The sequence below is a fragment of the Carcharodon carcharias genome, chromosome 11 (genome assembly GCF_017639515.1).
Source record: "Carcharodon carcharias isolate sCarCar2 chromosome 11, sCarCar2.pri, whole genome shotgun sequence".
NCBI classification, from domain to species: domain Eukaryota; kingdom Metazoa; phylum Chordata; class Chondrichthyes; order Lamniformes; family Lamnidae; genus Carcharodon; species Carcharodon carcharias.
Window position 1 is genome coordinate 160,816,373 of NC_054477.1, and position 25,056 is coordinate 160,841,428.

At 42.2% G+C, this 25,056-nt stretch overlaps 1 protein-coding gene across 3 annotated transcripts in view; it reads left to right on the top strand.

The window, feature by feature from the left end:
* pcca (propionyl-CoA carboxylase subunit alpha) overlaps positions 1-25,056 on the top strand; it is a 343,073-nt gene that overhangs the window by 99,473 nt on the left and 218,544 nt on the right. For all 3 annotated transcript variants that reach the window (XM_041199770.1, XM_041199771.1, XM_041199772.1), the window contains 3 exons: positions 11,180-11,311; positions 14,509-14,545; positions 16,144-16,222. In XM_041199770.1, the coding sequence (XP_041055704.1) occupies positions 11,180-11,311; positions 14,509-14,545; positions 16,144-16,222 (248 nt within the window). The remainder of the gene's footprint in view (positions 1-11,179; positions 11,312-14,508; positions 14,546-16,143; positions 16,223-25,056) is intronic.

Here is a 25,056-nt window from a genome sequence, read left to right on the forward strand (position 1 = left end):
CCTTTAATATAGTAAAATGGCCTATGGCACTTCACATGAGCGTTATCAAATAAAATTTGACACCGAGCCATGTAAAGAGATGTTGGGTCAGGTGACCAAATGCTTAGTCAAAGAAGTGGGTTTTAAAGAGCATCTTAAAGGAGAAGAGAGAGGTAGCGAGACGGAGAAGTTTAGGGAGGGAGTTCCAGATCTTAGGGCCTAGGCAGCTGAAGGCACGGTCACCAATGGACCAAGTAATGGAAATTGGGCATCCACAGGCAGCTAAAATTGGAGGAGCATGGAGACCTGGGATGGCTGTGGTTCTGGAGGAGATTGCTGCACTCTCCTGCCTATACCCCATAACCTTCGACTCCCTTGTAGATCAAAAATCTACCTAATTCAGCCTCGAATATATTCAGTGACCCAACTCCATTGCTGTCTGTGGAAGTGAATTCCAAAGACCTGCGAGACCGTGGAGGGATTTAAAAACAAGGATGAAAATTTCAAAATTGAGGCGTTGCCGGACTGGGAGCCAGTGTAAGTTAGCTAGCACAGAGGTGAGAAGGCAGCAGAAAAACCACCATTCTAATCTGTGGTTTCATGGGTTTGGGAGCATAGCTGGAGAAACAAAATGTTTCTCAACAGCACATTACTTTAATACTGCATCTCGTTTCTGAGAGTTAAAAAAGTCATAATTTCTGGTATGAGTTTGACACCTATTTTCAGTTGTGTTTCAGAGCTGAAGGAACATGTGACTTTGTTTCTCATCTGCCACTATAAACGTTAAGAATGCCAAAAGACTAACTTAAGCTAAACACTTTTCTGATGGATTTCCACAAGGCAGTCTCCAGATGTGACTTATGACTTTGTGTTCTTGGGACTATAAAATGTGGCAGCGTGAAACACAAAGTCAGCACTGTCCAAAATAGCATGGCTGCTGGCAAGCCCAATTACCCAAAACCTCATCCACTCTTCATCTACTGTTGCTAAGCAGTTTTACAAACAATGTCTTACTGGCCCCATGACTCTCCTTGTATTCTCTTTAAATCTGTTTTGAATGGGGGTGCTACAAAAGAAAACTTCCAGTATTCATATGCTGTTTGCTAACTTTTTTATTTGGCTGATATTTCTGTCCTCCCCACCGCCCCCCCCCCCCCTCACCCATTCCCTTAGGATGTTGAGTCCCATACTGGACAGGGAGGCGTAGTAGACTGTGGGCAGGCTCTCTGCCTGTCGGACTGATGACTAATTTCCTCAAAAATCTTTCATCTTGAATTTTATAGTTTCCAAGCTTTGTTGGGACCAGTAAGTTTCCATCTTTCTCTCTAATGAGTGCAGATCAAAGGAAAAAAACATAAGCATCACATTGTTTTAACACCTCGGCTCCAAAAATGCAGTCATGCCAAGCATTATACACAAAACATTGCTAATTAGAATATATGTAATTGTGTAGTCAGGTGTAAAGGCAGTTGCACAATCGCATTATGACAGGTAGGATCTATTTAGGTAAGTTTTGTAGGGAACTAAGTGTTGGCAGTATATTTACATGGAGGGTTTTTATCAGACTAAATAAGGAGAAGTCGCTTCCACTCACAGGAGGGTCAGTAACCAAAGGGACACAAATTTAAGATAATTGGCAAAAGAACCAGAGGGGAGATAAGAATTTTTTTTACACAGCGAGTTGTTATGATCTGGAATGTGCTGCCTGAAAGGGCGGTGGATGCAGATTCAGTAATAACTTTCAAAAGGAAGTTGGATACGTACTTGAAAAGGAAAAGTTTGTAGGGCTCTGGGGAGAGAGCAGGGGAAGTGGGACTAATTGGATAGCTTTATCAAAGAGCCGGCACTGGTATGATGGGCCGAATGGCCTCCTGTTGTGTAGCACCATTGTACTGTAATTGCTGATTATTCTTTTTGTATAGATCCTTCATCACATTAAGCTACTCTGTTGCATCTGTATTGAGGTTTTCCAACAAAGGCAGTTGGCTTACTTTCTGTGAATTTATTGGATCATGAATTTCTGCACACTCCTACTGTCCGATTAACGTCTCCATACCTCCTGAACCGAATACTGTCTGCATGTCTCTCAGTAACTTCGCTCTGTCTCTCCTGAGGGCCTGAAATGTGTCAGATATGATCAGCAAATACTAATAGCAGAATTTGTAAGAAAGCAAGTGGATACAATAAAACTGTTTTAAGCAATGAGCATAGAAATAAATTCATCCAAGTGCATAGCAAATATTTTCAAAAACTCCTGTTCAGAGCTTCTGTAAACCTGTTGCCTGGTTTTAGAAAATGTTCATCGCATGGTGGCCCACCCCAAAACCTGACTGTGATGGAAAGCGGAGCAGCAGATCATCCTACTTTGCCTAGCCAAAGGGTATTTGGGCCAATTATAGCACTTTAATGGCTCTGCTGGCTGGGGGTAGCAATCTGCCCCGGTTGGGGTGAAGCTGGAATCTTATAGTCAAAATAAACTTAATCATAACAGTACGAGTATGAGGAAAGCTTGCACAAGTTGGCTACATCTTTTAAGTTAATTTTTTGGCCACCACATTCTCCCATTTGCTGTTGATAGTGCCTCTTCCTAATGATGGAGATTGTGATAGTACCAGCTGTTTAAAAAAATGAGAAGTGAGAAACTAAGCCTAACCTTGGGGTAGTGACTTAGTTTATTTTGCATTTTATTGCTATGTGCAGTTGTACCCAGAGATAATGCAAGTATTGATTTTTAAGAGGAGCAGGGGAGTTCTCCCTGGTGTCCTGGGCCAATATTTATCCCTCAACTAACATCACTAAAACAAATTATCTGGTCAGTATCATATTGCAGTGGTGGGAGCTTGCTGCGCGCAAATTAGCTGACACGTTTCCTACATAACAACAGTATTTATACCACAAAAGTACTCTATTTTCTGGAAAGCACTTTGGGGTGTCCAGTGGTTCTGGAAGGTGTTATATAAACACAAGTTTTTATTTTTAAGTGCAGGTTATTTATTTATAACAGAATATCATGAAGTGAGCCATAGTGACTGAATGGAATTGAACTGAATAGTTGGTGTACAAAGTGAAACAGAAGATCTTGGGTAGTATTGCAAAGCTGAATTAATTTGATTTTGATTTCTTTGTGGGCTGCAATTCAAAGCTAACAGATGGAAATGCAGAGCTACTGCCACAGAGAATGAACCAGTTTCTGTATCCTTCAGACCCTTGGGACTACAGCCAGCAAGCAGAGATATGACTTGTTACTTGCCTGTTTAAGACTTTGTTTTGTTAGTGCAATTCTTAATATCTTGAAGGGCTACTTAAAATTGCAGCGATGCAGTTCATTGCTTGTTCCAATGTGTGAAGTTGGCAAAAAGTTTCGGATTGAGTCAGAGTTTCAGTATGTCTGTGTTTGGGCACTAAATGACATCTGCTTTTAATTAGCAGTTTATATCTATTCTAAATGAGTTGCATTTCAACAAGGCTGAGGATATTAAGACAAACAAGCTAAACAGAGACAGTTAATGAAGTGACGGTAACTGTTGTCCAGCACAGCTAGGCATATGGCAAGGTGTTAAAAGCTTGATTAATTATTTGGAGTCTACTGTCTGTGATGCCCTCTCTGTTGTTAGTCTTAAAATGCATTTTCAATCTTGACTTCAGAATTACATGCAAAGACCTGTTGTAATTAAATTTTGACTGTTTAAACTCCCAGTTGCATCCTTTCCTGTGGCCATTTATTTAATCCGAAACACAAGCACTTTCTGCGTGATTTTGGTGTAGTCTGGAAAAGAACCTCTGCTTGTTGTGTGATATGGAAATGGTCCCGTGATTTGCAAATAGAGTTAATTAGAATCATAGAATGACACAGGGAAGAATGAGGCTATTAGGCCCTTTGTGTCTGTGCTGGCTCTTTGAAAGAGCTCTTCCTTTAGGCCACTCCCCTCCTCTTTCCCCATTATCTTGAAGGTCTTTCCCTTTTAAGTATTTATCCAATTCCCTTTTGAAAGTTACTGTTGAATCCCAGATTCCAGATCACAGTTCGCTGTGTAACAAAAAATTCTCCTTATCTCCCTTGTTATTAATTGTGCATTAATATTAAGGAAACATGTCTGTAATGCTGTGGTTGGTTTTGCAAACTTTTATCAAACACAATTTTAAAAGGTTTTCTTCCAAAGTTTATGGAACATGTTAGTCTTCAGATCTATTTAGTATGTGTAACTCAGTTTCACCTTTGATTAACAATAAGATCCATTGAATTCCAATAAATTAAAGACCGAATTAGCTTCTGAGTGAAATATTAGTAATTTCCTGAAATCGAAATTACTAATATTTCACTCAGAAGCTAATTCGGGTAATATTTGGGTAATATATTTTCAGGAATACAATATAAAAGGCATTTAGTGCACTGTATTAAATTAAAACTAATAACTAACTAACTAACCTTAATGTGATGTGTGCTCATCTGTAATTTATTAAAATTCCACAACTGTAAAAGAAGAACAGAATGAGCATATTTTATATTTTAAATGTATTCATATGTGGTATACAGGTTGTGCTCTGAGGAAGGGGTTCAGTGATGTGTATGCTGGTACTTACTTTGCTTTCCCAGCCACGTCACACCATGATCCAATACTGAGCAGGAGTATTATTTAATACTTAAAAAATACATTTTATGGTGCCCTTTTGTCAATTGTGCTCTAAGTTCGATCTGTTTTACAAATCTCCCAGAGTATGCAAAGTTTGCAGTTGTACACAACAGTTGAATAAGAGCATTATGTAAAAGTTTACATAGAGTTTACTGCGCAGAAGTGAGCCATTCAACCCAACATCCATGCTGGTGTTTCTGCTCCACACAAGCATCCCCCTGCTCCATCCCTCTCCATCTCACCCTATCGGCATATCCTTCTATTCCTTTCTCATGTTTTTATCAAGATTCCTCTGAAACGTATCCATTCTATTCATCTCAGCCACACCTTGTGGTAGTGAATTCCACATTCTTCCCAAAGAAGTTCCTCCTGAATTGCTGATTGGATTTATTAGTGACTATCTTATGTTTATGGCCCCCATTTCTGGCCATCCACAAGAAGTGGAAACATCTTCTCTATGTCTACCCTATCTATCAAACACCTTCATCATTTTAAAGTCTTCTATCAGGTCACCCCTCAGCCTTCTCTTTTCTTGAGAAAAGAGCCCCAACCTGTTCAGTCTTTCCTGATTAGTCATAACCCCTCACTTCTGGTATCACCCTTATAAATCTTTTATTTCACCTTTTCCACTGCCTGTATATCCTTTTTATAATATGGAGGCCAGAAATGTGGAAAAATGTTGTAAGAGTCAGGATGATGTATTGGTTCGAATAATAACCCTTTCATCTCTTGGACCTAGGGTTTGAAGCCAACTCAGATTAATGACATGAAGGTCTGTCTCTCTTTGTCGACAGTAGCTACATCTGTGTGAAATAAAAGTGGCCTATTGGCCATAGGTCCTGAGCATATAGAGGCACTCTCACTTAGACATCAGAAGCATGGCTGGTGTTAAAAGTGGCACTGTGACACTGGTGTAGGAGCACTAGCTCTTGAAGTATTTCAGAGCAAACTGAGAGGACGCTCTGCTTTATGTCAGGGCTGGCTCTACAATTGATGTCACTGACCTTTTGAGTGGCAGAGTTGGTAGCTGAAACTGCTCCAGTTTTTGTGGGATGTCCAACAGGAATCGTCTGGCATCCAGGATGGGAAATTGTGTTGTCAACCAAGTACAGATGAAATAAAATTTTAAATGTATAAGCAGATGTTTCAACCAAAAGACTGTGCTGCAAATTTTTTGTCCCCTTGAAAGAAAGAACCTTACATTATACAGCGTTTTCATGGCCTCAGGATGTCCCAAAGTGCTTTGCAGCCAATGCAGTACTTTTGAAGTGTGGTCACTGTAGGAAACATGGCTGCCAAGGCGCACACAGCAAGCTCCCACAAACATCATTGTGATAATGATCAGATAATCTGTTTTTCAGTGATGATGATTGAGGGATAAATATTGTCCAAGGCACTTAGGTTGAACTCCTCTTTGTTAAATTAGCGGCCACAGGATCTTTCATATCGCTTGAAAGGGCATTTGGGGCCTTTGTTTAACATCTTATCCAAAAGATGCCACCTCCAACAGTGCAACACTCCCTCAGTACTGCACTGGGAGTGTCAGCCTAGATTTTTGTGCTCAAGTCTCTGGAGTAGGACTTGAACCCACAACCTTCTGACTCAAGGGTGAGAATGCTACCCACTGAGCTACAGCTAATGTGACTGCCTATTGCTGCCTGGTGACCTGCTGCCCAATGTTGAGGCAATTTCAATCAGAGGCACCAGGTGATAGACCCCTTCCAAAGATTGGAGCATTGAGCCAGCTGCACTGGGGATGTTCCAATGTTTCAGAGCTGGTGGCAAGATAGCGTTTGTCCAAAGCAGAAAATAGGCTGCATGATTATATACAAACTTGAGCCCTAGTACACAGGACATCCAAACACCCACATATACAAAAAAACTCAAACCACCTTCCACAATAGAAAATCCCATAAACATGCAGAAGAGACAGCCTCAGGTCAATATAAATACATACAAGATAACCCATTTTAGTTGAAGACAACCCTTGGGGCAGAAATCTTTACTCGGTGGCAGGCGTGTGCCCGACCCACTCGAGTGTGAAATGACGTGCATTGATGTTGGTCAAGTGTGCCCATGTCAACGCGCAGTCGTATGATAGCTTGATCGGCCGGCGGGCGCTAGAGCCGGCAGTGCTCCCGCCGACAATTAAAAGGGCTGTTAAGGCCATTAAACAATCAATTAAACTAATATTTTTGCTGCCCATCCAAACTAACGGTTGGCGGGCAGGCGAAAAGGACAAAGTAGCCTTTGCAATTTTTTGCAAACCTCATCCACGGGTGGGATGAGGTTTCCAAAAGCAAATAAAAATAAAATAAAAACTTATAATTTTTCACTAATAACATGTCCCTGCTCATGTGATAGAGTCACATGAGGGGACATGCTTCATTACATTTTTATTTTTAAATTCTTTTTAATATATCTCTTCACCTCCCTGAAGCAGCTCTGTGCCTCAGGGACATTATGATGCGCTCACTCGTGCACATGCGTGAAGTTTGCGCTCGGCTCGCTCGCCCTCCTCCCCTTCCACGCACAGGGAGAGCTGAGCGCTGCTGCTCGCGTTTCATGCTAGAAGGGCCAAGCCAGTGTGAAATCGTAATCTGGTGCCGATCGTGGGTGGCGGTCAGCTTTCCAAACCCCTCCCACCGAGCACCCCTGCCAAGGACAAAATTCTGCCCTTACAGTATTTTGAGACTTGTAGTCCACTTACTGGCTTGTGCCGTCAACACTTTATGTCACTGGGGTCAACCTTGTAATAAAAAGGTGACGTAATGGTTCCCCATTTTGAACCCCAAGTGTCAATGGGCAATGGAGGTTTAGGTAATTGTTGTCAATTCTTTTGCATATGCTTGATTTTTTTACTTTATCTTCTTGTAATCAGCACCTACATCCATTTCCCTTGTCTAATTGAATTTAATGAGAAAGGAATTTGGATTAAACATCTACATTCACCTTTCTTTTGTACTGTCGAAGGCTTAGAACACTTGAATTGACATTAACATGAACTGTCTTAGTTGGTTGTTTGAAACAGCTATTCTGTTTGATTAATGCTGGCAATAAAATTTGCAGCTGAAAAGACTCATTTCTGGTTTCTCACGTTTACCAGGCAAATCCACAGTTTTGCTCCAAGCATGGCCCCAAGCTACTGCACCACCATTGGATCAGAAACAAGTTTTTTGCATTTGCTGCCCAATTCAGGACCTTTGTCATCAGCTTGAATTTCTTCTCCCTTCCTCCTTCCCACATCTCCCAGAAAAAAAGCAGTGGAAAGCACGAAGGAGCAAGAACGCTAAACGCTCTACTTGTCTGCCCATTCCCTCCACTCCCTCTCTTATCCAGGAATGCTAAAAGAAATTGCAGCACCATTCTGATTGTCACTTGATACAGTGGTAACAGAGTTAGTGACTAATCAGAGCAATAAACCTCTATTGATTGGCCTACAGCAGACTTAGACACGAGGTGAGGTGATCCCCAGTGGAGAAAAGCTTTGGGAACCATTAGTCCAGCATTTTCTGTTTGGAACATAGGAACAGGAGGAGGCCATTTAGGCCCTTGAGCGTGTGCTGCCATTCAGTGAGATCATGATTGATCTGTGACCTAACTCCATGTATCCTTCTTTGCTCCATATCCCTTAATACATGTGGTTAAGAAAAATTTATCAATCTCATTGATCTAGCATGAATTATCATTTGCAGAGGTAAGTTCCAAACTTCAGTGTCCTTTGTGTGTAGAACTGTTTCCTAATTTCACTCGTGAAAGGTCTGGTCTTAATTTTTAGTCTTGCATCCTAGTCCTAGACTCTTCAGCTAGCAGAAATAATTTCTTTCTACCTACCCTATACCATACCTCAAGCTATTTCAAGATGTCAGGTTACTTTTATAATCTATCCTAAAATATTTCTTCTGAAAGGTTTTGAAGCAGGACAAATTGCTAATTATGGTTTTAAAGTGAGAGACTACTTTTCCTAACTTCATTTAGCTCCACATACAAGCTATGTACAAGCCTACCAACTACACACATTTAGATGTGCCAATGAGCAGTGCTTATGACATTAATGTAGTCCTGAAAAATGGAAAGACTTGTATTAATATAGCACTTTTCATGACCACTGGATGTGTCAAAGTGCTTTACAGCTAGTGAAGTGCTTTTTGAAGTGTAGTCACTGTTGTAACGGAGAAAATATGGCAGCAAATATGCTCTCAACAAACTCCCACAAACAGCAATGTGATGATAACCAATTGATCTGTTTTTTTTGTGTGATGTTGATTGAGGGATAAATATTGGCCAGGGCACTGGGGAGAACTCCTCTGCTGTTCTTCGAAACAGTGCCATGCGATCTTTAGCACCCATCAGAGCAGGCAGATGGGGCCCCAGCTTAACGTCTCATCTGAAAGACAACACCTCCGACAGTGCAGTGCTCCCTTAGTACTGCGCAGGGAGTGTCAGGCTTAATTTTTGTGCTTAAGCCCTGGAGTGGGACATGAACCAGGAATCTTGTGCTTCAGAAGCGAGCATGCTACCAACTGAGCTACAGCTGACTCAGCTATGGATAGAATTTTATGGCCCCATCATGGTGGGGTCGAAAAATGCGGCGAGCCATTTATAACCCCATTGACTTCAGCAGGACCGTAAAACCCTGCTGGCGGGAGGGGCCATAAAATTCCACCCTATGCCCGTGTGCTACACCAGTAAATATGAGCCTGTAACATATCACGTGTGCTAATTCAATACCGGAAGAGATGTTGTTTGTGTGCGTGGTTCATATGGGGTTTCCTCTCTACCCACCCCCACCTTCCTTTCTAACTTGTTAGAAGTGACAAATTTCCACTTGGTGAACATTTTCCTTTTTCAGCTTGGGCAGCACTGAACTTTCATTGTTTGTTGCATCATACACTGTACACCATAATAGTTTACATTTATATATCCTCGGGACATCCCCAAGGGCTTTACAACCGGTGAAGTACTTATTTGTAGTCACTGTTGTTATGCAGGAGCTGGGGTAGAGAATCTGTGCACAGCAAGCTCCCACAAAGAACAATGTGGCAAAGACCAGATAATCTTTTTTTTGTTGTGATTTCAGTTGAGGGATGGCATTTGGCCCAGGACACACAAAGCCCTCCTCTTCTTTGAATGGTGCCATGGGTTCTTTTATGGCCACTTGGCTTAACATCTCATCTGAAAGATGGCACCTTGACCAGTGCAGCACTGCCTTGCTATATCCCCACTGGGAGTGTCAACCTTGATTGTGCGCTCAGGCCTCTGTGTTGGGCAGCCCCAGCCTGTTGATTTTTTTCCAAAAGATGCAATCTTTCAGTTCTGTTCTGGTATCATCCTTGTAATTCTTTTTTGCACTTTTTCCAGTGCCTGAATATTCTTTTCAATGATATAGAGATCAGAATTTTGCCAAGTCCCATTCACCTATCACCCATGTGCTCACTGATCTACATTGGCCCCTAGTTTGGCAATCCCACAATTTCTTTTTTGAAAATTCTCAATCCTTGGTTACAAATCCCTTCATGGCCTCGACCTTCCCTATCTCTAAAACCTCCTTCAGTATTTCAACCTCTGAGATATCTGCTCCAACTCTGGCCTCTTGACTTCCCCCAATTTTAACCCCTTCAGCCATGCCTTCAACTGCTTAGACCTTAAACTCGGAGGTTCCCTCCCTAAACCTCTCAGGCGCTCTCCTGCTTTGGCTCCTTAAAACCCACATGTTTAACCAAGCTTTTGTTCATCTATTATAAAATCTCTTCATGTGGCTTGGTGTCAAATGTTGTCTGATAGTGTTCCACTGCAGCCCCTCAGAATGTTTTTACTATGTCAAAGGTGCAATATAAATGCAAGCTGTTGGGGTACTCTTAAGTGTGGTCTAACCAAGGTGCTCTTTAAGCTTATGATAAATCGACAGTAATATACAGCTATTTACTGAAGATCTTGACTTTGTCTTTTCCTGGTATATTCAGTATTGCGCACCACCTTTTATATTGGAACTGACAGTGGTTGCTCAGAGGTCACTGCAGTTGCATCTCAGGTCAGCTCAAGTGTTCTGTATAAGTCTCATTCCTTTAACTGCTTCTGAAACACGCAGAGTCCTACCGCTCAGTAATAATTTTATGCTCCTTTGGTGCTATTGCATGTATGATTCCTGTCAGAGCCAAGTGATTTCTCTGAGGATTTGGGTGTTTGCTTACATCAAGGCTGGTTTATCAGGATTTGGTGAATTTTTCACCAGCCAATCCAGTATCATCTTTCACTGCCTGATTCCAACAGTGGGCAGCATTACAAAATTTGGAGTGCTCTTATTTCGATAACAACCGAGCACTTCTACCAGAACTAAAAGGGAAACACTGAATACTGAATATATAAAAATAAAATCAAAGTAAGCGTGGAAGTATAACGTTGCTTCAACAGTTTGCTAAGAAAGATAGAAACACCTGAGGGCTGAAGCACAGTGCATTTTAATCGTGATCACCTTCAGGATTTTTTTTTTTCTTCAATGGTGTATTCTGTATGTCATCAAGCAAAATTTGTTGCTATTGTAAATCTAAAATGTTTGATGATCTCCGCAGGCTGCTGAAGGTATCACTTTCATTGGGCCCGACACGCACGCTATTCAGGCCATGGGAGATAAGATCGAAAGCAAACTGATAGCCAGGAAGGCAAAAGTCAACACCATCCCTGGCTATGATGGAGTGGTCAAGGTGAGATTTCTGGAGTTTTGTCAGATTAATCTGGCATTCATACAGATCCATTCAATTCAGTTATCAATTTGAAGCATGCTTTTTTATAGATTGAATGACACAGAAGGAGACCATTCAACCCACTGTTCTTGTGCCAGCTCTTAGAAAGCGCTATTCAATTAGTCCACTTTCCCTGTAGCCTGTCATATTTTTCAATTATATATCCATCTCGCCTTTGGAAGTTACTATTGAATCTGCTTCCAGCATCTTTTCAGGCAATGCATTCCAGATCAGAGCAGGCCGCTGTGCAAGTATATTTCTCCTCATCCCTTTCTGGTTTTATTGCATCATAATTTTGAATGCTTCTATTCAATCTCCTTTTAACCTTCTTTGCTGTAACGAAAACAACCCAGCTTCTCTAACCTCTCCACGCGTGTACAAACTACTCAATGGAAAATTGTTGCAGAAAATATAGAGTGGATCATTAACATTCAAAAATATATGCTAACAAAGATCTTCGGGCGAATTGTTCAACATTCTTACGATTGATTGCTTTGACAGAAGTTTGACGATGTATTTGATGTAATTGCATGTATGTTGGTACATAAAATTCTGATGAAGAGTCATATTGGACTCAAAATAATAACTCTGTTTCTCTCTGCACAGATGCTGCCAAACCTGCTGAGTTTTTTCAGCATTTTCTGTTTCCATTATGTATGTTGGTAATATTCTGTTTGGAGCAGAGAAGGTTGAGGGGAGGTTCAATAGAGGTGCTCAAAATTATGAGGCATTTTGATAGAGGAAATAAAGTGAAACTGTTTCCAGAGGCAGTAGGGTCAGTAACTAGAGGACACAGATTTGTGACATTTGACAAGGAAGCATGGGAAAGATAAGAATTTCTTTGCTCAGTGAGTTGTTGTGATCTGGAATGCACTGTCTGAAAGATCAGTAGAAGCAGATTCAATAATAACTTTCAAATGAATATTGGACATTTATTTGAAAAGGAAAGTTTGCAGGGGTATGGGGAGAGAACAGGGGGCTAGGATTAGTTGGATAGATCTTACAAAGAGCCAGCACAAGGATGATGAGTCGAATTGCCTCTTTCTGCATTCTACAACTGTATGATACTGCAGCAAAGTCTAACTCATCTGGTACAATGCTAAGATAATGGTGTATCTTGTCTAAAGAGAAGTTTTGCCCTTTACATGTGTTTAATTCTAAAATTTACTCTCATCTTGAAAGATCCTCTAAAACCTAGGGCTGCACATCAAGTTTCTTGTTCAGAGTTCAGTTACTGCAGAAAAACAACTGAAACGTTACTTAGCTAAAGCAGAATGCAAATGAAAAGGTGCAATTTGCAACTGCAAAGACAATTCAACGTGTTTCTACTTATCTATAAATGGTGGAGTGCCATCAGCCTTTACTTCATGCATTGAGTTCAAGAGCCTCTAATTGTCTGCATTTGACTGGTTTAACACTTCCTGACAGAGTGGCTATTAAGGCGAAGTATTCTCGCATAACTGTCATCGAGTTGAACAAAGGCACTTGAAACTCAATGTGTGGAAACCAATAACATGCCTAAATTACTCTCTTTTGATGCTTCTTTTTGGGTCTCTTCTGCTAAAGTAATGAAAGGTGTGTTCCCGCTGTGGAACCAAGGTAGCTGGAGAGTTTTGCAAAGTTACAAACTTTTTTAAGACAAAATTTGTTTTACCGGAAAATGATTGTTCTTTGGAAGAAACACCGTTTAACACTCAATTATTCTAAAAGAAAAGGACCTTAAACAGATACTCCTTTCAGGTTTGCTTTGAACTTAACAAGCACTGATTTGTGGAGCAGACAAGCTAATGAAAGGAAATTAAAATTTCTGCCAACTTCCCCACCCCCACTCTAACTTGCTTGCAGATACTTCATACATGTATGTATATACAAGTCATATTTTTTATAAAGGAGTTCCATTTTTATTTCCACTCATAACTAGCTGTACACTTTTCCCTTGCTACTCAGATAATTTCATCAAGGACTAATATTTAACATCAGTTGGTATCTAGTTGTCAGAGTGTATTGTGCGCACAGCTTTAAAAACTATTGGGTTTCATTTTAATGTTCATAAGTCAACCCCTGTAGCTTTAATCACTGGTGGTTTCCAGACATCCCTTCCAACTTTTTGCTGCTCAGCTGTTTTTCCCCCCTCAATAAAAAGCAAATCCCAGAAAATATAATTTCCTTCTGAAATATATAAAACTCAGTTAATTAACGCTTAGAATTGTAGTGTTGTAAATTTTTTTACTGGATCCAACAGGGAAAATTAAATTGGACCTCTTTCCTCTCTCATGTCCCTTTTTCAGAGAATAAGTAAGATGTAATACTCACACAAACTTTTAAGTGGATTTGTTTTAGCATTTTCTGAACAATTTGCTGAATATATTTAGCCAACTTTTCTGGTAGTTTTTCACATTCCGCCAGAATGGAGAAATGGAAGCTGGAAACATCTTGCTGCAAAGTGGTGGAAAATGCCAAATTTGCTAAGTCATGAAAGTGACTGTTAACATCTCCAAGGATAATTTTTTTTGCGTTAATTTATACCCAAAATATCTGAGATTCTTAGCAGCAGCATGATCACTCAAGGTAGCCATAACTGTAGACAGTCCACTCCCCCTACTGTCAGTTAAAGGGACAGCATAGTTGATTGAAGATGATAAAAAAAACATACGCCAGTGGGCAGATACTGCAAAGGCTGATTTACATTTCACAACTGACTGAAAACAATTAAAGCTTGTAATTTTTTTTTTGCAGCACTGACATTGCTAAAGTGTCTGTCAAATGATTTGATGTTTTCTTTTGCTTAGTTTGCTTTGTTCATTCTTATTGAAGTTTTGAGGAAACCTACACTGTGACATTTTGTGTGGAAAAAAAAGCTAATGAAACAAATGTACTTGCGAAGGTGAGCTATCTTACAAAATGGGTACACACCAAGGTTTCAACTAAATTATTTTGATTCCCTCGAAAGGGTAGTGATTTGGAAGACCAGTAGGAAAAGGGTTACATTTTCAGTTGTGGAATTAATTCTGTGTTTGGCTGAATGAGGAAGTGTGGTTGGATTGTAAGTGCAACATTAAGTCTACCCTTAGTGACAGTGGTACAATATACAGCTGCCTCGAGGGGAAAGGACAGAGGTTGACAGGAATAATGTTTGGTCTTATTTCCTGCTCTTACAGGATGCTGATGAAGCTGTCAGAATTGCCAAGGAAATTGGTAAGATAGTAAGCTTAACCATCATGCCGCTGATTTAATTATAGGTGAATGCATGTGTGTGCAACTTGCCTATTAAAACTGGTGTTAGAGATTTTTAGATTTAATCTTGGAAAATTAAGATAAATAGAAGAGGATAAATAAAGCTAAAATAATGAAAGACTTGTTGAGCTACTTTATTTTTGCAGTAAGTAAAGTAAATTGTTATTATTCACCATACACGGGGAATGGGTGGTGCTGGTTATTCAAAAATGCCGGTTAATGGAGAGTCCCATTTACCGTTGGAACACAGCATAACACTTGTAGCATGAATGAATATGTAAGTACTCAGGAAGTAAAGAAGAGTATTCTTTTTACTTCTAACCTTCAACAGTACATTAAAACATAAAATAAAGTATAAAATAACACAGTATACACATACAGAATTGGATAACTTTGTAATTGCTTTTGGTTGGTAAAATGACGATTTGTTTTGGGGAGACATCAGAAGTTTTGGCTAGTAGAGACTTTCAGTTGGTAGAATGCCGTATAACACAAAGTTTACTGTATTTTAATTAATGAATGTAGTTATTAAATTTTTGCAATTTGTTTATATTCCCTCTAACATTTTTTGTTACTGCTTTATTCGCTTAGATTCCTCCCATTCCCTTTGTCTGTCTCCCACTGAGATGCATTATTTCCAGTCTGACAGAGTGCAAGCAATCTTGGTTCCTGATGATCCGCTTTGCAACTGGCCATGAGGCGATCTGAAAAGAATTGCCCAGGGATGACCTGTCGGTTTCCTTGGCACCCCTTCCCTCTGTGGCGAAGTGCCTAGCCTTTGCTTGTTGACTCGACTGTGATAGGGAACTCACCATTGGAATTGGCTGGATTGCATACCTGCACTGACTAATTTGTAGTATCGCATTTTGATGCACTAGTATAATCAAATAATGTTTCTATTTAAATATGCTATTTACTTACACAATTCTTGTTCACCTGCCATAAGACTAACAACGCTGAAGTATCATCAACTGGATTATTTTTTACTGCAGTACTATTTATAGTGCAGAAACAGGCCATTCGTCCCTAGTGCTCCTGATGCATAAGCCTCCTCCCACCCTACTTCATCTCGCCCTATCAGCATATCCTTCTGTTTCTTTCTGCCTCACGTACTTTTCTGGCTTTCTCTTAAATACACATATTTACAAAGTACAAAGATGTAAAGTATTTCTTTCATGGTCGATAATAAACAAAATAGAAAAGATCTGACCTTTGGTTTGATCTCCACTCTTTTTTTATTCCTATCTTCTTTGGGTTGGGGAAGAGGATTAGGTGGAAATGGAGAACAAGTTATTCAAACTAATGATGTTATAAGCGTAGTGGACCCAGTGAATCGGGAATGGGATTGGAAATTTCACTTCAGATTCTATAACTGGGGGTCAACGTATCAAGATTTTGGCAAAAGCAGGAACACTGCTTCTGGCGCAGGAAGTTCTTGAATGTAGATTTCAGTAAACCAGTTGTTGTCTCCAGCGTTATTGGACATATGGTCAGCTGTCATGCTCACATGATCAAATGATCAAAGTCAGTACTTCTGTCTAATTGCCCCCTGCTGCTAGGCTACCCCGTCATGATCAAGGCCTCAGCAGGAGGTGGTGGGAAAGGCATGAGAATAGCCTGGGATGATGGTGAGACCAGGTGAGGCTATGCTCAGAAACTAACCTTGCAAAAAGAAACCAGTGCAATTTATGAAAAAACGTTCTATCATGCCATTGTGGCTTTGATATTGGAGATGCATTAAGAATGAAATGAGATGAAATCAAATGCCTCTTTACGTAGTGTTTGGCTGAGATTTGAGGGAAGTGTTGGAGTGTTGGCCAAGGCAGACGTTTAACATAAACAGAGCACCACAGGCAGGTTGATTTTGTTTATTTTGTTTGAGAGGGTGCTGTTAAAGCAAACAGCTTTGTATGTTTGTGAAACTCACTGGAATGTCATTCACTCCTCTCTGCCACTGTTTACCGAGACCCACTTTGAGCCAAATGCTCCATTTGCCATACCTACCTCTCCCTCATCTCCAGAATCAGTGTGAAAAATAGGAGGAGACAACACCCAAGGTGCAGCAAGTAGGAATTTGAGCACAAGAAACAAACCCAACCCCATTTGTGCCTGTTTTCTAATCTTATGTGACTATCAAATTGAAGCTAGACTTACTTAAATTCATCATGAAATAGTTTTAAACTTTGTAAAACAGTACGTTTGCTTTTAAAATAATAGTAAATAATTTAATATGATTAAATGGAAAATATGATACAAGTTACACTTGGGTTGCACTTAAATAAGACTTTGGTCTTACTGCATGCTGGTTACCGGTTGTGTGCCACTGTCACGCAAAAGCAGTTTCTGGTGCTGGATCCTTATTTTTCTAGGAAGGTACTGATCTCTAATTGTCCCCTATCCTCTCTTCAAGCTATGGCTAAGTAAGTAGCACTCTTGCCTCAGTCAGAATGTTATGGGTTCAACTCCCACTTGGAGACTTGAGCACAAAATCAATGCTAACACTCCCAGTGCAGTACTGAGGGAGTTGTGCAGTTTCCAAGGAACCGTCTTTCAGATGTGACACCAAATTGAGGCCCCATCTGTCCTCTCACCTTCCTAACAATGCTGTGAATGTACCTAACCACATGGGCTGCAGTGGTTCAAGAAGGAGGCTGACCACCAGCTACTGAAGGGTAATTAGGGATGGGCAATAAATACTGTCCTAGTCAGCGATGCCCACATACTGTGAATGAATAAAACAAAAAAGATCCCAAGGCATTATTTTGAAGAAAAGCAGGGAACTTCTACCCAGTGTCCTGGTCAATATCATTAACCATTTATCACACTGCTGTTTGTGGGATCTTGCTGTGTGCCAATTGGCTGCTGCGTTTCCTACATTACAACAGTGACTACATTTCAGAAAGTACTTCATTGGCTGTAAAGCACTTTGGGATGTTCTGAGTTTGTGAAAGGCTCTATAAAATGCAAATTGTTCTTTCCCCAAATACAGTTCAACCAATTGCTGGAAAAAATTTTGCTTGTGTATTTTTAACAACTATGGCTGGAATCGTCCCAGATTTGCACTAAGTGCGGTAGCGGGTGTGAAAGAAGTAATTTTACCCGCCAGCCGCAATGGCTGGTTTTCGCGTCATATTGTCCCATTCCTGGCGAGGCCCACCTCATTAATAATGCATTCACGGGAAACACCCCAGGTTGCTGGCAGGGTTTGCCCACCCCGCCTTCACCTCAGGCCTTCAGTAATCCGGGCACTATATTAAAGGGTACCTCTGCACAGAGCTAGCACACCCTAAGGGATCAAAAGCTGCAGCAAAATCATGGCTGCCAAAGGGAGGAAACATGCCCTCAAATTTAGCGACACTTCCCTTGGGTGCCTACTGGACATGGTGGAGGCTCCACTGTGAAGTCCTCTGCCCCCTCTCTGGGCAAAGGCCAGGAAGCAAGGTCACCAATGCAGCATGGGAGGCAGTGGCTGCAGTGGTCAGCGCCAATGCCCTGCAAAAGAGGACAGCCATTCAGTGCCGAAAGAGGATGAATGATCTCCTCCATTCCACCAGGTTAAGTCATTCTTCTCATCACTCTCAACTCACACACTCACAAACCCATCACACACCCACAGGGACCTCACTCACTGCCAGTTCAAGGGACATTACCCATTCACTCTTTCACATACAGCTTCATCTGCCCTGCGGATCATGTCTTTATCCTGTCCATGGCACCACTCACCACCCACACATGTCAGGCATCCTTCTCATCTGGCCTGGCACATGTATTGCTTACACTCTCTCCATCTCTATTCATACAGGGCAAGCTGGCACAGAACAAAAGGGAGAGGTCACAGACTGGTGGAGGAATGCCTGACATCAAGGCCCTCACAGACTTTGTGAATAGAGTCATCCAGCTGACCCACGAGGATCTGGACTGTTCCTGTGCTGATGGTTAGGTTGGTGGTGCCCAACCAAGTGAGGATCCAGTAATATAACATCCATCAGTCAACCATGCTGTGAGTCAATTCCCCTGCAGTCCCCTGCCATGCACTAATTATCTCTCCTTGCTTTCGGTGGCACATCTGGGAAACAGCCAAGGGGGTCCACGAGCCAAGTCCTCAATTCAAGCCTCGAAGACACCTCGGAAGAAAAATCTGATGACACCTTAACTGAAGACCCGTCACAGCTCTGACTCACACCCTCCACCAGCGCAGAGGCACGCACCTCGGTGGGATCCAGTTCTAGCGTAGCCTCGGAGTCACAATCTAGGTGAGCATGTCACACCGTATGACTCACAACAGGTGGAGACAGGACTTCCCAGGTGACTGGCACTCGGAGGATTGCTGGAGGCCAGAAATATGCTGAGCCCAAGTCAGGCCATCCACCCAGGTGATCCCAGGAGTGTCCGGCCCATCTGAATCTCCTCTTCCTTTGACCCCAGCAGGTCTTGCTCCACAGGCCGAGGAAGGTGCCACTGCAACACAGCAGGACCCCAAAATCAGGCCAAGGCCCTCCATGTCTCAGTCCTCCAGAGGATGCCCATCAAGGTCATCACAGACAGGACATAGCAGTCACCAGGCTGGATGTCGGGGGAACTCCAAGATGTAGCGGCAGGGTTAGAAAGATTAAGAAGATGTAGTTGCGCAGCCTGGGTATGAGTGTTAATCACTTGTCCATAATGTTCACTATTGTAAATAAACTCCCAACAATGTCTCCCTGCCTATGGTAGTTTCATGGCTGCATCTCTATGATATGACCCTGATCACAGAGCACAAGCGAGCTGCCCTCAGCCAGACAAGGGACAGACATTCATAGAGGCAATGTGAAGATCTATGGGATGTCCTCACTCAATGTCATCGCCATCCTCCTGGAATCTAGCGATTATTAGGGCCTCCGCTGTGTCTCCATGACATGAGCCTGAGCACTGAGGGTATGTGCGCTGCCATCAGCCACTCAGGAGTCAAATGTTCACAGCTGTAAGGTGAAGATGTCCTCACTGCATCTCATTATCCATCATGAACCTTGTGGCTGTGAGGGCCTCTCGAGCACACCTGCTTCGTCAGGCCGGTGCAATGGCCTCATCGCCAGCATCCTCGTCTTCGAGGACCTCATCACCCTCATCCCCTTCGATGTCCTCTTCATCGGAGGAGACGTGCAGCTCTTCCATCTCCTCCTCAGCCAGGTCCTCCCCCCGTTGTGTAGCGACGATGATACGTGACACCCTCTGGGGACTGTTTTGCAGTGCTCCACCAGATTTGTTGAGGCATTGGAACCTCATTGTTAAACTGCCTATCGTTTGCTCCACCAAAGTCTGGGTTGTGGCAGGGGCCTCGTTATACTGTGTCTCTGCTGCAGTCTGAGGCTGCCACGTGGGTGTCATCAGCCACATCCTCTGTGGGTAGCCCTTGTCCCCGAGGAGCCAACCCTGCAGCCTCTGTGCACCCTGGAAGATCTCAGGCACCTGAGACCTGCTGTTGATGTAGGAGTCGTGTACGCTCCTGGGAATCGTGCGTAGACCTGCAGGATGCGTTTGTGGTGGTCACACACCAGCTGAACATTCAGTGAGTGGAAGCCTTTGCGGTTGACGTAGTTGACTGCTTGTTGCCACGGAGATCTAAGCACCACTTGAGCGCAGTCGCTGGCACCCTGCACCTGTGGAAAAACCAGAATCTTCCCAACTCCCAGTGCTCTTGCTTCCTCGCTTTCATGATCCCAGGCGAAATGCACAAAGTTCTGTGCCTTTGCGAAGATAGCATCCGTGACCTCCTGGATACACTTGTGTGTGGAGGCTTGCGAGATCTGACACAGGTCACCTGTGGAGCCCTGGAAGGAGTCACTGGCGTAAAAATTGAGCATCGTGGTCACTTTCACAGCCACTGGCAGTGGATGCCCACCATGTCCCCATGTCCCCAAATCCTGCAGCAGGTGGCATATGTGACTGACCAGTTCCCTAGACATGTGCTGTCTTCGGTGACACCGGTTCTCAGTCATCTACAGGAATGACACATAGACCCTGGGTCTAGTGAGTTGCCTCTGAGCGACGGCTCTCTGTGGATCTTCAGCAGCATATGCAGCAGGCCCTGCCACCCCTTCCTCTTGAGGGAGATACTCCTCCCTTTGCCAAGCCAGGCACCTCCGGCGCACTCTTCATCATCTTTGCTCCCTGTGATTCATGAGGCACACCGCCAAATCACTAAGCTTCATGATCCTGATCTTCTCCTCCCGCAGGATCAGAGAGAGAGACATGTGGGTTAGCATATGTGTCTTAAGAACCTCTCTTGCTTAAGTCCAAAGGCCCATTCACACATGCCAGAAAGTGCTGGCCACCACTTGGATGGCCAATGTGTAGTGCGCTTCATGGCCGTCTGAAACCCCACCCACCTTTGCCCCACACCACTTGACCGATTGGCAGCAGCTTCAGCCACTGGACTGCACGCTGTGCTCTCAGCTCAGGCGCAAGCATTCTCCTAACCCACACTGCAAGGCTGCGCTGTTAGCTTGAACCATAAGGCATACTGGTCCACACTTTGATAAAGACATCGCAAGGGGCTGTGTCCTCTGGTTACTACCCGCCTGCTAATGTATTTTTTTTCCTTACTTACTCTATTAAAACCCTCTATTAAATCTCCTCTTAACCCTCTCTGCTCTAAGGGGAACAATTACAGCCTCTCCAGTCTCTCACATAACTGAAGTCTCTCATTCCAGGCATCATTCTATTAAATCTCTGTACCCTCTCCAAGGCATTGATGCCCTTCCTAAGGTGTAATGCCCAGAATTGGACAGAATACTCCTTCTGAAGCCCAGCCAGTGTTTTACAAGGCTTAACATAACTTACTTTTGTTCTCAACGCCTCTATTTATAAGGCCCAAGCCTTATCAGCTTGTCCTGGCAACATAAAAATATTGAAAGTAAATTAGTTGTTGACAATTGACATGCCCTTGGACAAAAGACTGGGTAAATATTTCTTGATATTTTCTCTTTATTTTGCTCAAGATCATGAATACTGGGTGTCAATGGTTAATTGAAACAAGAAGTGTACAATTAAAAAAAACATTTCTTTCCTCTTCTGATATTGCTGACTTTTGCTGCGGAACGATTTCACTGGTTGCTAGTGGACCTGTGGTCTAATAATATTTATTGCTCCTATATGACCCCTCACAGTGAGTAGCCTACTTTAGCACTTGGTAAATTGATTTCATACAACACTGAAGCTACTTTAACGCAAATCACATTTTTCATTCTTGTCACGAGATGAAGTATTAAGAATTAATTTTTTGAATTGCCTCTATATTTAATAATGCAATGGGGGTAAATTTAACCACCACCAGGAAACTGACTAGATCATGTCAAATGCTGATTTTAAACCCCGCCTGGTCTCCGTGATTTTATTTGTTTTTATTGAACAATCTCCCATTACTGACTCTTTGTGGATCTCCTGATTTTAAATCCCTCCACAGCTCTACAATCTCCCTTGGAGATATCTGCACTCCTCCAGTTCTGATCCCTTGTGCATCCCCGGTTTTAATCGCTCCACCATTGGCAGCCACATCTTCAGCTGCGCAGGGCCCTCAATTTCCTACCGAAACTTTCTTTTTTTAAATTCTGCCATGGGATATGGGTGTTGCTGGCAAGGCCAGCGTTTGTTGCCCTTGAACTGAGTGGCTTGCTGCGCCATTTCAGAGGACAGTTAAGAGTCAGCCACATGACTCTAGACTTGGAGTCACATGTGGGCCAGACCAGGTAAGGATGGCAGACTTCCTTCCTTAAAGGACATTAGTGAACCAGATAGGTTTTTACTTCAATCAACAACAGTTTCATGGTCACCATTACTGTGACTAGCTTTTAATTCCCTATTTTATTATTCTCCACCTCTCTACATCTCATCCCTCCTTTAAGATTCTCTTTAAAGCCAGTCTCTTTGACCAAGCTTTTGGTCCTCATTTCTCCTTATGTGGTAAGGTGTCAAATTTTGTTTGAAAATTGCTCCTGTGAGGTGCTTGGCACGCTTTACTATGTTAAAGGCACTATAGAACTGTAAGTTGTTGTGTAAGCTTGATTTTCAACCCAATCCGTTTAGTTTCCTACCCAGTGGTCAGGTTAAAACCATCTCTGATAACACAAGAATGTGCCTGCATGTCTTTGGAATTAGTGTATGTTATTTGATCAATTTACCTAAAATCTTAGAAAAGTTGATGGTGTCACAATTACAGTACAAGTATTAAATGGCTGAATTTTCTTGCTGTCCATCAGTGCTGAGTGCCCCTCTACTGGAAGGTACATGCATGTGAATAGGATTTTGTTCAGCTTTGGCCCTCTTTCTCACTATCTCGGGGTCTAATAGCTAACTGCCCTTGTGGACCAGGCTTATGTGAAGGCTAGGCCGCTCAGGGAGGTGTGAGTAACTGTTGGCTCTAGAGACCAGCATGCAGTGCAAAATGGTGTTGAAGATCAACAATATATAAGCATACAGAATAAGACCAGCTGGTCTTTTAACATCAATGCTTTTCGGAGCCCTGGGCATCTGTAGACACTTTCCAGGGGGTCCGTGAATTAATGTGAAAGTGGGAGGTGGGAGCAGAGTGTGGCTGTCACATCTGAAGCATGGAGCAGGCTGCTTGTATCACCTTGGAGGGAAAACACATGGAGCAGCACTTAGTGACACACAAGCAAAGCCTGTTTTCTTAAAAGCCTGATTAAAATACTCTTAACAAGCAGCACTCACATAAGTATAATTATAATTTAGATGGTGGGGTCTGATTATTAATCCATTCGAAAAAGAATTCTTCAACCAGTGAAGTTTGAGAACCACTGATTTATAGATCAGCCATGATTTCACTGAACGGTAGAACAACTTGAGGGGCTGAATGGCCTTTTCCTGTTCCTATGTTCCAATGGTCTATCAAGCCGACCCCACATTCATGATGGCTGTTAGATTGTGACTAAACACTTCCACTCTCTCTACTCCATTCCATTAGTCCCCCTCCCCACAACACTCCCCCCGCCCTGCTCTGCTGCACAACTGTCACAACTCATCACAACCTCCCTATCAATGTGGATACCCTTGAGAGGGGCAAAAAAACCCCACAGCCAATAAGGGAGCAATTACTGTGGAAAATTTCTCTTTGACCAGACCAGACATTTGGCTTGTTCTTAGAATAATACACATGTATTAAACAATTTTATAACTTCACAGACTGCAATTTAATTTGACGAGAGAAAACATGGTTGCTGAATGCCTCCCATTTTTCATAGATATAAAAGTTTTTTTGTCATATGTTATCTTTAAGTGCCCATAATATGTTTAAAAGAACTTAATATACAATAAGGGGCAGATAGCTGGTGAACATAAAGGTCATAAGTACTCTGCAGAATTACTGCAGAATATAGCAGTAATCTACAACCCTACTGGAGTTAATTTCAATATGAATAGAATACATAATAGTTATATTATCTTTTTTCTTACCTTTGCTTGTCTTTACAGTTTGTCCATTGCTTTTGTGGACTGGATCCTTTGCATCTTTTGAGACCTTTCTGGCCGTCCTTGATACAGTTCTTCACATTGCTACTTGAACTCTGATTCATTTTATCCGTTTTGATTTGACTGGAATAAATGTTGATTGTAGCCTTAGTCACTGCCTTTCAATGTTTCCTAAGATTGATTTCCCAACCATTCTTGTGCTTGCATTTGTTTTTTTCTTAATTTCCTTCCAAGTCTACGATTCTTAAAGCATAGTATTTTTGTCACTGCCCTTTTTGCAGACCCTGATGCCTCAAGCAATGGCTCCAATATTCCAATCTTACTTGTTCATTGATAAACATGAGACTCAGTATTGCTGCTAACCTTGCTGCTTTCTGAATAGTGGAATATGAATGCAGCACCCCAAAAGCATGCACCCTGCTTTAAGAAGGAAGAACAATAATAATGTTTATAAAGACTGTTTTCTATTCTTGGGATGTCCTAATGTACTTCACAGTCAATGAATTATTTGCTAAAGCGTAATCACTTTTGCTTTGTAGGGAAATGGAGCAGCCAATTTGCAAATTAATCTTTAACAATGACCTGGACAGGCAGATGGGGGGGCTTTGTTTAAATGTTTTATTGTCTCAAGGACAGCACCTCTCATCAAATGAAGCACTCCTTTAGCACTGCACTAGGTTTTATGTGGCCAATTTCTGGAGTGGGACCTGACCACAGCATGTTCCCTATTTCTATCTCTGTAACATTGCCCTGCTGCGCTCCTGCCTCATCTCATCTGCTGCTGAAACCCTCAACCTGCCTTTGTTACCTCCAGACTATTCGAATGCACTTTTTGGCCGGCCTCCCACATTTTCCCCTCCCTGACCTTGCGATGATGCAAAACTCTGCTGCCCATGTCCTTACTTGCACCAATTCCCATTCACCCATCACCCCTGTGCTCACTCATCAACATTCTGGGCCACAGCCTGGCAATGACTTGATTTTAAAATTCTCATCCTTGTTCTCAGATT